Source organism: Camelus bactrianus, chromosome 25 (assembly GCF_048773025.1).
Source record: "Camelus bactrianus isolate YW-2024 breed Bactrian camel chromosome 25, ASM4877302v1, whole genome shotgun sequence".
In the NCBI taxonomy this organism is placed as follows: Eukaryota; Metazoa; Chordata; class Mammalia; order Artiodactyla; family Camelidae; genus Camelus; species Camelus bactrianus.
Window position 1 is genome coordinate 15,652,462 of NC_133563.1, and position 13,671 is coordinate 15,666,132.

At 41.3% G+C, this 13,671-nt stretch overlaps 1 protein-coding gene across 7 annotated transcripts in view; it reads right to left on the bottom strand.

Moving 5' to 3' along the window:
- The window catches only part of SYBU (syntabulin), a 104,106-nt gene that overhangs the window by 31,323 nt on the left and 59,112 nt on the right, over positions 1–13,671 (bottom strand). For 5 of the 7 annotated variants that reach the window (XM_074352913.1, XM_074352912.1, XM_074352910.1 and 2 more), the window contains 2 exons: positions 13,088–13,285; positions 10,586–10,645 (listed from right to left, as the gene is read on the bottom strand). In XM_074352913.1, coding sequence (XP_074209014.1) covers positions 10,586–10,645; positions 13,088–13,285 — 258 coding nt within the window. The remainder of the gene's footprint in view (positions 1–10,585; positions 10,646–13,087; positions 13,286–13,671) is intronic. The other 2 variants (XM_074352909.1, XM_045517275.2) reach the window with 1 other exon arrangement.

Here is a 13,671-nt window from a genome sequence, read left to right on the forward strand (position 1 = left end):
AAAAAAATCCCATATGACGCTGGTTTTCAGAGATGGGCAGGAGAATTCATCACATCACAAACACATGAAAAAGGGAAATGGAGCTCTCTACTACCAGTGAGGTGAAAAACTTTGGAGACGCTGTCATTGACATGGTTTCCAGGTCTCCGAAACCATGATGATTACAGAGTTCATCATGCACCCTTACTTGTCTGCTGCCCCTTTGATGGATGGAAATTATATTTATGAAACATGACCTCAGTGACAAAGGGCCAGAGGAATCATCAGTACATTCACATCCTCAAAGGGTGGTACCTTTTCACCATTTGAGGCAGTTAAAATTGAGCCATGACTAACAGTTGGAAGAGAGGACATCACACTGGTTGTCCTTTGCATGAATGGTTGGTTGTGAGTCCAGAAAACAGGAGACATTTACAATCTAGTGTACTACTCTGTGCTCACTCTTTTGTACGATTAAAAATGAATCTCTCTCTTTACCAATACATGACATGTTCTGCTTTTTGTTTAGAGCTCTTAGGTGACAGCTATCAACTGTGGACAGTCTGAAAATCAAATTTTACACAATTTTAAAGTTATTGAGCCAGAGCAGGGGTTACCACAGGTATAGTCTTTTGTTTCCACTAATTAATTTTAACACCACAGGCATTAATCATTTGCCCAGCAGATGAAAATCAGTTTACGATGACTCATGTGTTTTACAACATTGCAAACCCACCCCCTTATGTTCTTGGAATGTACACTAAAGAGGAAGTGTTAGAGCAAACCAGTTAATAAAAAGAAAACTCTTCTACATCCCAATGCCAGGGACAGGAAGAGTTTGAATTTCTGCTGGATGCTACACGAGAAAAGTAAATTAAAACTGATCAGAGATAGTCTCTGAATAATTTTCATGGTGAACTGGCAGACATGAACACATGAGCAATATCTCTCTTGATAATAAATACATCAGTCTTCAGCCTACACAGAGGCCCACTGCAAACTATGTGCGGTGCCAATTAGCATTAATCGTGGCTGTGCTCATCTATTCCCACAGCACACCCCTGAGTAAGGCCAAGCTCTGCATTTACACATGCAGCCTGCAATAGATGAGCATTCAAAAATGTAATCCTCCATGGTCAGTCTTTTTCACTTTGGCTTCGACTTGCAGACTCACAAATGATCAGGAGTATTTAAAACAATATATGTGTGTATTTAAAAAAGTTTAGCCCCAGATTTCATGTTCAGAATTTCTGAAAGGCAGAGCTGATGTTTTTAGACTACATTTTTAGCCTACCACCACTAACTTGACACACCCATACACACAAAGAGCATATCCTCTGGGATCCAATATAATTATTTACTTACTGTGACTAATATGACTTACTTAGAAGGTAAGCTCCGTAGACTTTCATGGCAAACACTGCCTCTGCAAACAGCCTCCCACCACAGGCTGGGGTATGTCTTGTGCAGAAATATAGTGTGTGCTGCTCAGCTCATCTCTCCATGGAGTACAGTCTCAGAGTGGGGTATCCATGGAGACCGAGCCTCCTGCATGTGCAGGGCAAGGAAGTTACTCTGCTGGGCACCATAGCAACAGGAGGCAGAGGGAGGTTGGCCAATCAGGGAAGAGCACAGGAGCTTCTCCCTGGTGACTGCAGCGTTTCAAATGAAACCATCGCCCTCATGAATGGACACAAAGCATTTAGGGAAACATCAAATTGTCAAACAGAAGTAAATGCCTACACAACAGTCAAGGCTAATCCTTTGACAATTATGGAGCAAAAAAAAAACCACTTGGAGCCCTTCTACCATGTTTATATCCCAAGAGCAAGGAAGAAATGACATCCAAAACCCCACATATTCCTAAATTTAATGGCAAGCATGTGATGCTCTGAGGAAAATACTTGGTGTACTGCATGAATTCCAGCTATTTAAATATGCAAGGCACTGCACAGTGGTTCCCTTGTTCTGAAGGAAGAAAATGGAATCGAGGGCTCTCTGGGACAACTGTTGGCACAGTCCTTCCAAAGAGGAGTCTGCTTAGAGTAAATCTGTTTATTAAGCTTCTGCTAGAGCCCTCCATTACATCCGAATAATTCTTACTAGGAAGGCATCCATGATAAAATAGGACCAATGCAGACAAGACAATAAGTGAACATTCAAATGCCTTTAAGTCGTGCAATCTGTAAACTCTCCTCATTTCTCATGTAATAACAGGAATGCTCATTAACTGAGCACATACTGTAGACCAAGCAAGTACCGTCACTACAAGCACAGCTTCCTGCCCAATACTGACCCTGAATTCTGCAAAGACACAGGATGTGCATGTTTGCCTTAGTGCCATGAGGTATTTACTTGATGCATATACAGGCACAGCTCATTTATTGCACTTTGCAGATACTGCATTTTTTTAATAAATTGAAGATATGTGGTAACTCTGTGTTGTCAGATGATGATCTGCATTTTATAGCATGAAGAATTTTTAAATTAAGACACGTATATTTTTAAGGCATAAAGCTACTGCACATTTAGTAGACTACAATACAGTGTAAATATAACTTCTACAGGCATTGGGAAACCAAAAAATTCATATGACTCACTTTATCACAACATTCACTTTATTGCTGTGGTCTGGAACCAAACCCACATCTCCGAGGTAGGCCTGTACTCTGCTATTTACTTAACATATTTTATGATTCTCACAGCAACCTGAGAAAAATAAGTATTAACAAAAAAAAGAAAGCATTTCCTTACGTTTACAAAAGAAATTCTTATGCCCACTGACTCCCCCTCCCCCGCACTGCTCTGCAGGTGCCCCGGCCCACCCTATTCAATGTCTAAATATAAGGTGAGGTGCCCTCCTCCCACGATTACCTCTCAGAAAAGAAAGCTCCTTATACTAAAGTCTTTCTGAAGCCTCTTATTACAGAGTTCTTTCTTATAATTACCTTCTTTGAACAAAAAGCGTCATTTGAAAAAGGCACATCAGTCTGATTTGACCTCAGTCAGTGCTGGTTAGGGCTGCCTTCAGAGGTCGACTGATGCGATTATTAAAATGCAGGGGGCCAAGAAATTCAAAGCCAGATTTTGTAATTATTCCCGTGGTCTGACTCCTCCAGCCTTTTAAAGATTACTTTAAACAGCAATAGTCAACGGTTAGGTTGTAGAGATTGGGAAAAAAGAAAATTCCTTGCTAACAGAACTCAGTAACTGAATAGCTTTGGGTAGTGAAGGAAGTTCACATTCCATCTACAGGAAAACAGAAAACCCAGCTGTCCCCATGCTATACACAGATGTTGTGACACCCTGTTAGTTGTCCTCCAATGGCCACCTCCACTCTCCCCTTCTTCCATAATAATAGATGCCCATTTGACTAAGATGTCCTGGGATATAATTAGAAATGACATGTGCCACTTCTGTGTCCTGACCTGAAAATGCCTAAGTGGGTATCCCCTGGTCCCGTTCCCACTTCCCTCAGCCTGGGAGAGGACAGCCAGCCTGACAGAGTTGCCTACCGGCCTGGACCACCCATCACCTGTGCCCTGTTTTACAGGAGACAGATCAACTTCTGTCTAATTTTAACCTCTGGATTTGGGAGCCTCTTTTTACAGTAACCTAACTCATACCCTCACAGTACTTGGAGGCTTAAAAATAGTGTCCAATGAGAACACCAGGCATGACTTCAAAACTGCTTTATATCAAACAAATTTGGCGGAAGTGAAGGAAATTTGCTCTAGACAAGACAGCTGAGTTGCAAAGCAGCTCTAAGGATGAGCAAGACAATACATTTTTTATATTAACTATAAATAATAAAATCATTGCTTCTACATTAATAGCACAGTATAAATTGGTGTATTTAACTAAAAAATAAATTTAAAAATTTATCAGATATTGACTACTTCATCCATCTGTAAAGGTTTACTGGAGTTAGCAAATAAAACGTTTCTAATCTCATTAGGAAAGTGCGGGACCGTATATTCTGTCATCTACACTGTATCCCCACACTTTCCCCGTTTTCACTGCCTCTCCCAGTGGGTTCCCATTGCTCTAATGATACAGATCTCACCTGCTACCACTCGCTTCCCTTCCTAGCTCACTGCTCTGCCCACTGCCTCCCCAAGTGCGAAGGAATATGGATGGCTAAGTTCTCAGCTCAGATGTCATCTCCCCAGACACTCCCTGTCCCACGCCCAGTCACTATCTCTAGCATTACCTTGTCTTTCTTGTCACTGTCTGAACTCATCTTGTTTGTCTGCTTGTGTATCAGCCATCGCTCCGTGCTAAAGGCAGGCTCCAAGAGAACAGGCATCTTGTCTGTTTATTTCCACTTCTCTATCCCTGATGACTGAAACAACGGTGTCAGCACAGCGTAAATGCTTCATAAATCTTTGTTGAGTGACCGAAAGCCGGTCAATCAACGTCCACCTGGGATTCAGGCTGAGGTTTAGCAGAAACCTTACACGTGGTCAGGTGAGGGTGGCCATCCTTTAGACTCACACACAACGATCACCTCCCTGCAATGCCACAAACATTCTTGTCCATGCATCTAGGAATGCAAGCCCACTGCAGCCAGCTTCCTGAAGCCCGGCTCACTGACCCACAGCCTGTATTTACGAGGCTTACTGCCGTCCCTTGGCAAGGAGCAGACACAGGTTCAGGTGGCAGAAGACCTTAACTTACTAAATTACCCAAGTGAACTTACTGTGGTGTTCAACACATAACTTTTGTCAATAACCCTGCAATCTACCCAGATGCCACATGACAAACTATAATGACAAAGAAGACGGAGAGGTCAGGGTACTTATCCCTCTGGCTCCTTTCTCGTCAGGTGCTTTGTTCCTCTACCCAAGCGCGTCGCCCCCTCCCGTGCAGCCTGGTGTTCTCTCGCCCTGGGTTCTGGGTAACTGGACCTTCTTCCGGCCCCGCCGGGACGTGGGAAGGGCTCCAAGCTGCTGCCATCGCCTTCCTTGCTGGATCTCCTCAGTCACATCCACTCCTCTGCAGGCAGTCTCTTCAATAAACTCTGCTCAATTAGACCCCCCAAAGCCCAATCTAAAGCCTGTATCTGCATGATTCAGAACTCTTAGTTTATAGGTTTGTGTGTGCAAGAAGTTTCCAGGTTTATTTCTCTCCTGTTGGTAGTCGATAAATATGTTTAATGCTGGGTGTGTGGTCTGCTAGCACGTCTGCTATGTAAGAGAGACCAGTAATGCTTCATTCTCAACACATCAGAGCACCCAGGAAGCATCTGGCAGGCCCCCAGATCAGTAGCTAGAACACTGTCCCTGCAGTAAACCTTAGTAGACCTGGGATTGGAACGGCAGTCACCTTTGGGAAGAAGAGGATCATAATTCACTAATTCTTAGGGGGAAAGCGATTAGCAGACCATTTGGCACCATTACACTGATTGGGTGCATTATCAGAAGCGCAGATGGGAGAAAGGCACGAGAGTAAACATGTAGCCCTGCCGTAAAGGCAAACACTCAAGTCTGCTCATCACACTTATGCTTTTTTTCACTGGTCTGGTCTCTGCTGGGGAGAAGGGCTAGACTATACCCAGAAAACATGTTCACCATAAAGCATCCTCTGCTGTGTCCTGGGAGAACATTCTTTCTCTCAGAGTGAAAGAAAGTTTCAGAGATCCTCTTCAGCACCCACGCAAAAGCTCTTACTTAAGTTGACAAAGCCTAATGATCTTTGATTACAAAAGTATTCATGACAGGCAGGCAGCACATAAACTATGGTGACAAGTGGAGAAAGGACCAGTCCGTGGTTAAGTGGAAAACACTCGAGACCTTAACATGCCTTTGATGTTCTCATCCTCGTGGTTTATTTTACTGATCTGCATCCAAACAGCCTTCTGCGTTCAACTTTCTCTATTTCATTGTTGTTACTTTGAGGTTCAATGATTTTGTTATCAGCAACTGCCAGCATAATCTATATAGGGACTATATCAGTTAATTTATAGGGTTCTACAGATTTTTTTTAAAAAAATCCTCTTTTCTATCTTTCTCACGTATTACCCCCCTTCCCCAATTCAGTGAGTTATTCCTTGGAAGTCAGACCTTACAAGCTGTGCAGTGGTTAAGAGTTAGGAATAAGACTACGCTGTTTAAAATCCACACATCCAACTGTGTGACCTTGGATGAATTAACCTCTCTATGCCAGTTTCCCCATCTGTAAAACAGGGGATAATGAGATCCTTTTCTCACACTGATACTAGGATTAAATGAGTAAAGGGCTTGGAATTTTGCCTGGGACAGTCAGGGCTCAATAAGTATTAGCTAAAACAATTTTTAATCAAACTTCAGGGTCACGCAAGCCCACAGTTACTTCTAATATATTCTTCCAGATACCTTCAAAAGGCTTTCAGTATCTGAAACAGATTACAGCCTTTATTTGAGCCTGGGTTTTGCTGGAAGACCTTTGATTGAAACCGTAAGCTATTAGAATAAGTATTGCCTTGCCAAAGAATGTAGAAAGTTTCCATATAACCAAAATCTCTTTCAGCACTAAAATTTTAATTTTTCCACTCCACAAAAATATGTCTAAAATGCTGAAGACATTTTCCTGCCCTCATACACATCATTTTCTGCCAACTCCACCATCACAATGACTCTGTCTGTCTCTAGAACGTTAATTACTGCATTAAGTGCTACAAAACATTTAAGGCCCTAAAACATTTTAAAGGCCACTGTGCTTTTAAGTGGTCTTTTGTCTGCTTTTTCATTTGTTCCTGTCTCTTTCCTCATTGTCAGGCCATCAGCTGTCAATTCATGCTCTTTTTAGTGCCCTCCTATGGCAAACACCCTTCCATTTTATGTGAACTGGGATAGAATTTTGTTTTAAATAAACAGTAAGTCCTGTGTGACAGTTTGAAGGGTTTTCCTGTAAACAAAGTGCAAGGAATTTCTGGTAACTCTTTTAAGAGCAATAAATGACCATTATTAACATTTTCTAAGGAATTACTTGGTGCCAGGTCCAATGTCGGGCATTTTATATCCTTTAGTGTATTTAACCTTCACGAAAGCCCATTTCACAGATTCGGAACACCAAGTTTCTGGGATATAACTAGTAGCTGAAGAGTGCACAGTTATAAGGGGGTGAGATGAAGATGTGAGCCTAGTGTACTGGACTCCTGAGGCCAGTGGTTAGAAAGTGTCCCCCCAGACCTGCCCCACCCACCCACACACACTTTTTTCTTGCCAGAAACAACAAGCTGGGTAACCTGGGGAGGAACTGTGTAGATCTAAGCTCTTGACTCTCCACTTTGTCGCTCAAGTTGTTCCACACATGTCTGCCCCCACTCACCCCCACCCACCCTGTAAATTGTCTCGCTCTCTTCTGTTTCACAGAACTAACTGTGAAGTGAAAGGGGCGATGCTTGTGATAAGCACAGAACATCTGCAGGCTATCAGCTGCGTGTGGAAGAGCCTCCGTCTACTAAGGGAAGCAGCGCTGATTCATCACTTAACCGAGGTGGTGCCTTCTGAGTTTTCGAGCGAATGCCTCTAAATGTGGGAAATTGTCTTTTTAAAGTCACCCGTCCTCCGTTACTGTTGTGAGGTCATTAGAGTTCACCTGGCCTGGTCTCCAATTTCAACAGCCTGGGCGGTGTCTGATGACCTGGGAATACTAACTTAGCTTGAATGCCGATGGCATGGCAGAGGTGACATCTTTCAAATGCAGATTTCAACGTTTCAGTTTCTAAATGTGGATTTCCTTTCAATCGGACTGGCCCTAACCATTTGCTCTTTACCTATCTCCTTAATCAGTGGTTTTTTTTTTTTTTAACTTTCACATTTTCTAATTATTTGTTTAAACTGTGTAATTGTTTGCCCAGCTCTCCAAAAAGCCTGGTGTCGGAAGGGATTTAGCACTTGCATTTGTAGAAAAATGACGCTGGGTCTTTATCTTCTTTGGGTTAGGATGCTTCCCAAGTAGGAAATCAAGCCTTAAAGGAGGCCCAGGAACATCATTCAGTGTACTGGCATGGAAATCCAACGTGGCCTTTCCTTTCTGGGTAAAAAAAAATCTCATCAGGAAAGCTGACTGTGAACTAAATACAGGAGAAGCTCCTGGGAGAAGGATGTGAACGCTGCAGATCCCTCAAAAAGTTCGCAATCAGAATGCCTTCATCCCTTCCCCTTTAATCGGCACTACTGACCAGATTTATCGTACAGTTTTCTGCCTTCAGTAAGGTCCATAAGAGCAGGGATGATGCTGAGGTCTTCTTTGCCCAGCTCTCCCACGCTATCCCACACTGAACAGCCTTCCCTGTACCCTCTACTCTCACTGAGGTATTTATGAACACCTATGTTATGACAGCCACTGTATTAGCTCTGGAGATTCAGCCCTGAGTGGTTATTGAATTGACTTGTAGATAAAAGGAAAACATGAAAAAGGCAAAGCTATAATCCAATTGGACTATAGGGATGTTTTCTTTTGCTTTTTGGTGGCAATTTTTAATTAAATCTGCACAAAATGCATTAAGTGACAGAAGCCAAAATGGCAGAAGGCTCATTGCCTCCAAGAGGCTCCAGCACAAGTTCTGCCGGGCGGGGGGCAGGGCTTTCCTGCTGTGTGTGCCGAGTGTCCTGCTGGAAAGGTGCGGGTGGCTCGGCTCCCTTTCTAAGCCCCTCTGGAATCCTGGGACATCTTGACCTTCTCTTTCTGCATTAGATACTCAGCAAACATTATTAGCTCTTGGTCTGAATGACCAAAGGGTCATTTCAATGACTCCTTTCTGAGGTGAACAGCAGTTTCCAGAATCTAGAACAGTGGATCTAAAATTAAATGGGCTCAGGTTAATGTTAAACGGCCCTGGAGCATCTGTCTAAGAGACACTAATTGCTTGCTATTTTAATAAACTGGTATTGGTTCTAATGAGTTGATTTATTTTAAAAAAGTAGGGCGCACATCAAGAGTGGACAATGAGTTCAGGCCGTGGGGAGATGGCCACTTGGGGCTATGGAGGAGGAATGTATTAACCTGAGAGCAGTGTCTTCTTGTGGTTTAACAGATTATGATGCTGCATTTTTTAAATTCTGGAGTCACTCAGGGACCTCGTTTCCAGGATTTCCTCTCTTCATATTTGTGAGACTGATGGGTTTATCCTGCTGAAAGTTCAGAGAACGGTAGGTCACGGTGCAGACTGTTCTAAATACAAACAGCTTACTGTACAGAATTGGGTCCCACTCAAAAACTAGAGCAATGTTTTTAGTGATGACATTAGGAATTTCAGGCAACTGAGAAATAAACTTTAGTTACGCCTCTGACCTTGACAAAATGCAAATAAATCAAAAGATCACAAGGTAAGCTCTACTTAGGTGATGTTTGCCTATGATCAATTAAATGAGAAGCGCTGACAAAAGAGGTGTTTCAGGCTCTGCCTCTGGGTCATTTAGGAATCCTAGATCCTAATAAAGGAGACCCATGAAACCTCAGAAATAGTATGTGATATTTTGTGCATATTTTTCTGGAGTATGGGTCCATGGCCTTCAGGATACTCCAAGGATCCATTAGTCAAAACAACATGAAGGCCATGGACACATACTCCAGAAAAATATGCACAAAATATCATATACTAGTTGAGGTTTCATGGGAAACTCTAATTCAAAAAGATGCATGCACCCCAATATTCATAGCAGCACTATTTACAATAGCCAAGACATAGAAGCAAACTAAAAGTCCATCAGTTGATGACTAGATAAAGATGTGGTATATATATGTGTATACATATATATATATATACACACACACACACATACACACACACAATGGAATATTACTCAGTCATAAAAAAGAAAGAAATAATGCCATTTGCAGCGACATGGATAGACCAATGATCATACTAAGTAAAGTCAGACAAAGACAAATATATGATATCACTTATATGTGCAATCTAAAAAAATGATAAAAATTAACTTATTTACAAAACAGAAATAGACTCACAGACATAGAAAGCAAACTTATGGTTACCAAATGGGAAAGGGCTGGGGGGTGGGGATAAATTAGGAGGTTGGGATTAACATAAAAAAAAAACAAAACCCAGCATGAAGAAGAACTGTTCTTGCTTTCCTTCCTTCTTCCCTTCCCTCTCCTCTTCTTTTTTTTTCCTTTTTTGTCTGCATTTTCTTCATAAGGACATAAGCCTTAAACAATCTCAGCAAGACAAGTAGCTGGTTTTCAGCAACTGAGTATCTTCCATAGGAACAGAGACTTGTTCACTGTGACTTCTCTATATATACATAGATACATAGGGTCTTCAATCTTATATTAAGTACGATTATTCATATGATTATTGAAACAAGGAAGGGCAAGTATAATCTTAACTGCCATTTAAACTTAGTTTGTTCCTGCTGTACCACACTTATTTCTTGTTTCACTGTTTCACTGTTCCACTGTTCCACTGTATTGTCATCACTGTAAAATGTTTTTGCAGTGAGGCTGGGGAGGAGAGGGAGGTGAATAACAAAAATGAAATAATTTCAGGTTGCACTCAAATCCTACAATACCATCACAATAAAAATCTGCTTTTTCTTTGCAATCCATGAAGTTGACATTCTTTCTTGCACCATTTTATACTCTCAACCCCATAGCCTACCTTTGCTGTTGAGGTCAACAAATGTTGATTGTGCCCTCGATACACACCGGACCCTGTGTGCTAGGAATACAAAAAGAGGATGACAGGGCTTCTGCTCTTCAACTTACATTCTGTACATTAGAGAAGCAGACTCTATTGGTGACTACTTCTCAGTTAAAGGAAAATTGAGAGCATTTCTCCAAGGAAGACATATAAATGGCCAATAAGCACATGAAAAGATACTCATCATCTTTAGCCATTAGAGAAATATAAATCAAAAGCACAATGAAATACCACTTCACACTCATGAGAGTGGGTATAATAAAAAGATAGATAATAACAACTGTTAACAAGGATGCAGAGAAATTGAAACCTTTATACGTTGCTGGTGGCATGTAAAGTGGTGCAGCCAGTTGGGAAAACAGTTTGGCAATTCCTCAAAGAGTTAAACAGAGAGTGAGCATATGGCTCAGCAATTTCATTTCTAGGTATATACCCAAGAGAACTGAAAGCACGTACAAAAACTTATCATGTGAATCTTCATGGCACCGTTATTCACGATAGCCCCAAAGTGGAAACAACCCAAATGTCCATCAACGGTGAATGGATAAGCAAAATGTGGCATGTCACCACACTAAGGCCAGATGTTAATAACAGGGGAAGCTGGAGGTAGGAGGAGTGAGGGGGTGTGTGTGAGCTCTCTGTGCTGTCTGCTCAATTTTTCTGTCAACCCAAAATTGCTTCCCAAAAGTCTACTTTAAAATGTGATATATCCATACAATGGAATATTACTGAGCCATAAAAAGAAAGAGGTACTAACACATGCTGCGTTGATGCACCTTGAACATATCATGCTAAGAAGCCGAACACAAAAGGCCACATGTTGTATGAGTCATTATACGAGATGCCCAGGACAGGCAAATCCATAGAGACCGAGGGTAGGTTAGTGGTTGCCCGGGGAGAAAGGAAGAGTGGACAGTGACTGCTCATGGGTATGGGGTTTTTTAGGGAGTGTGATGGAAATGTCCAGAAATTGGATAGTGGTGATGTTTGTGCAATCTTTTGAATATATTAAAACCCACTGAATTGTACATTTTAAAAGGGTGAATTATATGGTATGTGAACTGTATCTTAATTTAACAAAAGGACAACTGTGCTGAGGGAAGGAAGAAGGCAGTTCTGATTGCTGAGTACACAAGGTAATGGTTTATTTCTTGGCTATAATTGTATGACATTAACTCACTGTCTCCGTCTCAAGTATTGGGGGTACCCAACACCCTTTTTATCCACAATATCCATTTTTCTTTTCATATGCTGTCTTTTCCATTGTGTATCATTCCCTTTCTTTTTTATATTATTCCAAATCAAAAGAATATTAACAAATTCATCATGACTAACATTTGTCAGGAACTGTTAGGAAATAGCGGACTTCACACAGTACTTAAACTCTGAGCCCAAATGACATTCTCTTCGGTTGGCCAAGAACAAGATGAAGAAAAATCCATTAAGATATGCTATGCATATCACTTATTCAGGAAGAACAAAAACAGAGGGAGATGGAAGAGGACACAGGACCTTCCAGTGGAAGCAGACAGAGGACCAAGCCCTGGCTCCACTGAAATAAAGCCATCTATAGCCCCTTGCACAACAAGCCATCACAGAACAAAAATTAGAAGACAAATGTGAGGAATGAGACTCACACAAGCCATTAATCTGTCTTTTCAGGCTCATAGACATGTGTAGTATAACTGGTGATATTGAAAAAATAATGCAATATAAGGGTTGTTTCTCAATGCCAACGCTCAGATACTTTTACCTTCAAGTTATAACTTTCGTTTCACTAAAACTATATTTGTTCGTACACTCTGTATATTTCTGAGATGTAAAATATTTATTTATAGATTGCAAATTCTGAGAATTGACCTTTTCTGATGTTCATGGCATCGCATTCACTGCAATAATGAGCTCCATTTCATCTCACAGCTTTAACAATTTTGAAATAATTGAATATTCTATGTGTATATGTCTACACATATAAAGTATCATATTCATATTTAAATATTTAAAAGCAAATAGAATAACTAGGTTAGCAGGTATGTCCAGCCCTGCAGATCTGCATCAAGATAACCAGTTCTTTTCACAATTTGTGTGCACTTTAGATGGTACCAAGGAATTTCTCAGAATAATTTATGCTAGACTTAATTATATAGTTTCAGTGTCTGTTAGGCCATTCAGTTAACATTTCCTCCACTTTCCTCCTTTTTTTAATGTCTTTTTAATGGACACATATGTCAATATACATTCTCAATTATTAACAACCAGTGCAGAAAATATTCCACTCTCTGCTCCACCTTTTTTATATGTATATAATATAAAATATGTATATATATAAAAAGATGTTTCTGGGTACCAGGTACTGCATTAGTGTTCCCTATCTCAACATCCAGGTGTTCCATTTCACGTCTCATTTGCAGTCCCTCCAGTCACATTGCTCTGATAAGAACACGAAGAGCAAACACTCACCTGGCTTCACAAGGCCTGACTTGGGCTCCTTCTTACAGCGAGCTGACTGGATGCTTCCCTCACCAACCATTCCAATTGCGCATTTCTTTCTGGTAAAGTCTTCATCACTTCCAGGGCAAAAGCCAACAGGGCTGTTTCCAGCATCCGAGGGCGTCTTCACAGGAGACACTGACTGACTGCTAGGACAGCCTGTGTCATCTGGAAGACAAGAATCAATGAGTGTTTAATGAGGAGGAGGAAATCAATGATGGCCAAGGGGAATCGCGCAGTGAGCCGTGCCCACGCATGCCCTCACACACGCACTGGGCTCATGAGGCCCCGGGTTAATCCTGTGAATGGCCTGCCTTTTACTTTCCATGCTGACCAATTGTGTTACCAAAGGAAATACCCACTATCACAAAAAAATACTTAAAGGCAAAACCTTACAAGACTTTGGATCACAGATATTTCTGTACCATTCTTGTTAAAACTCAAAGGTTTGTCTGTTGTAACACTTCAGGTGGTATACTTTTGGGTCATACTCGTCCACAGATTTTGGGTGGCCAGAGCAATTCAGGATTATTAACATGAATTTTCAGAATTGT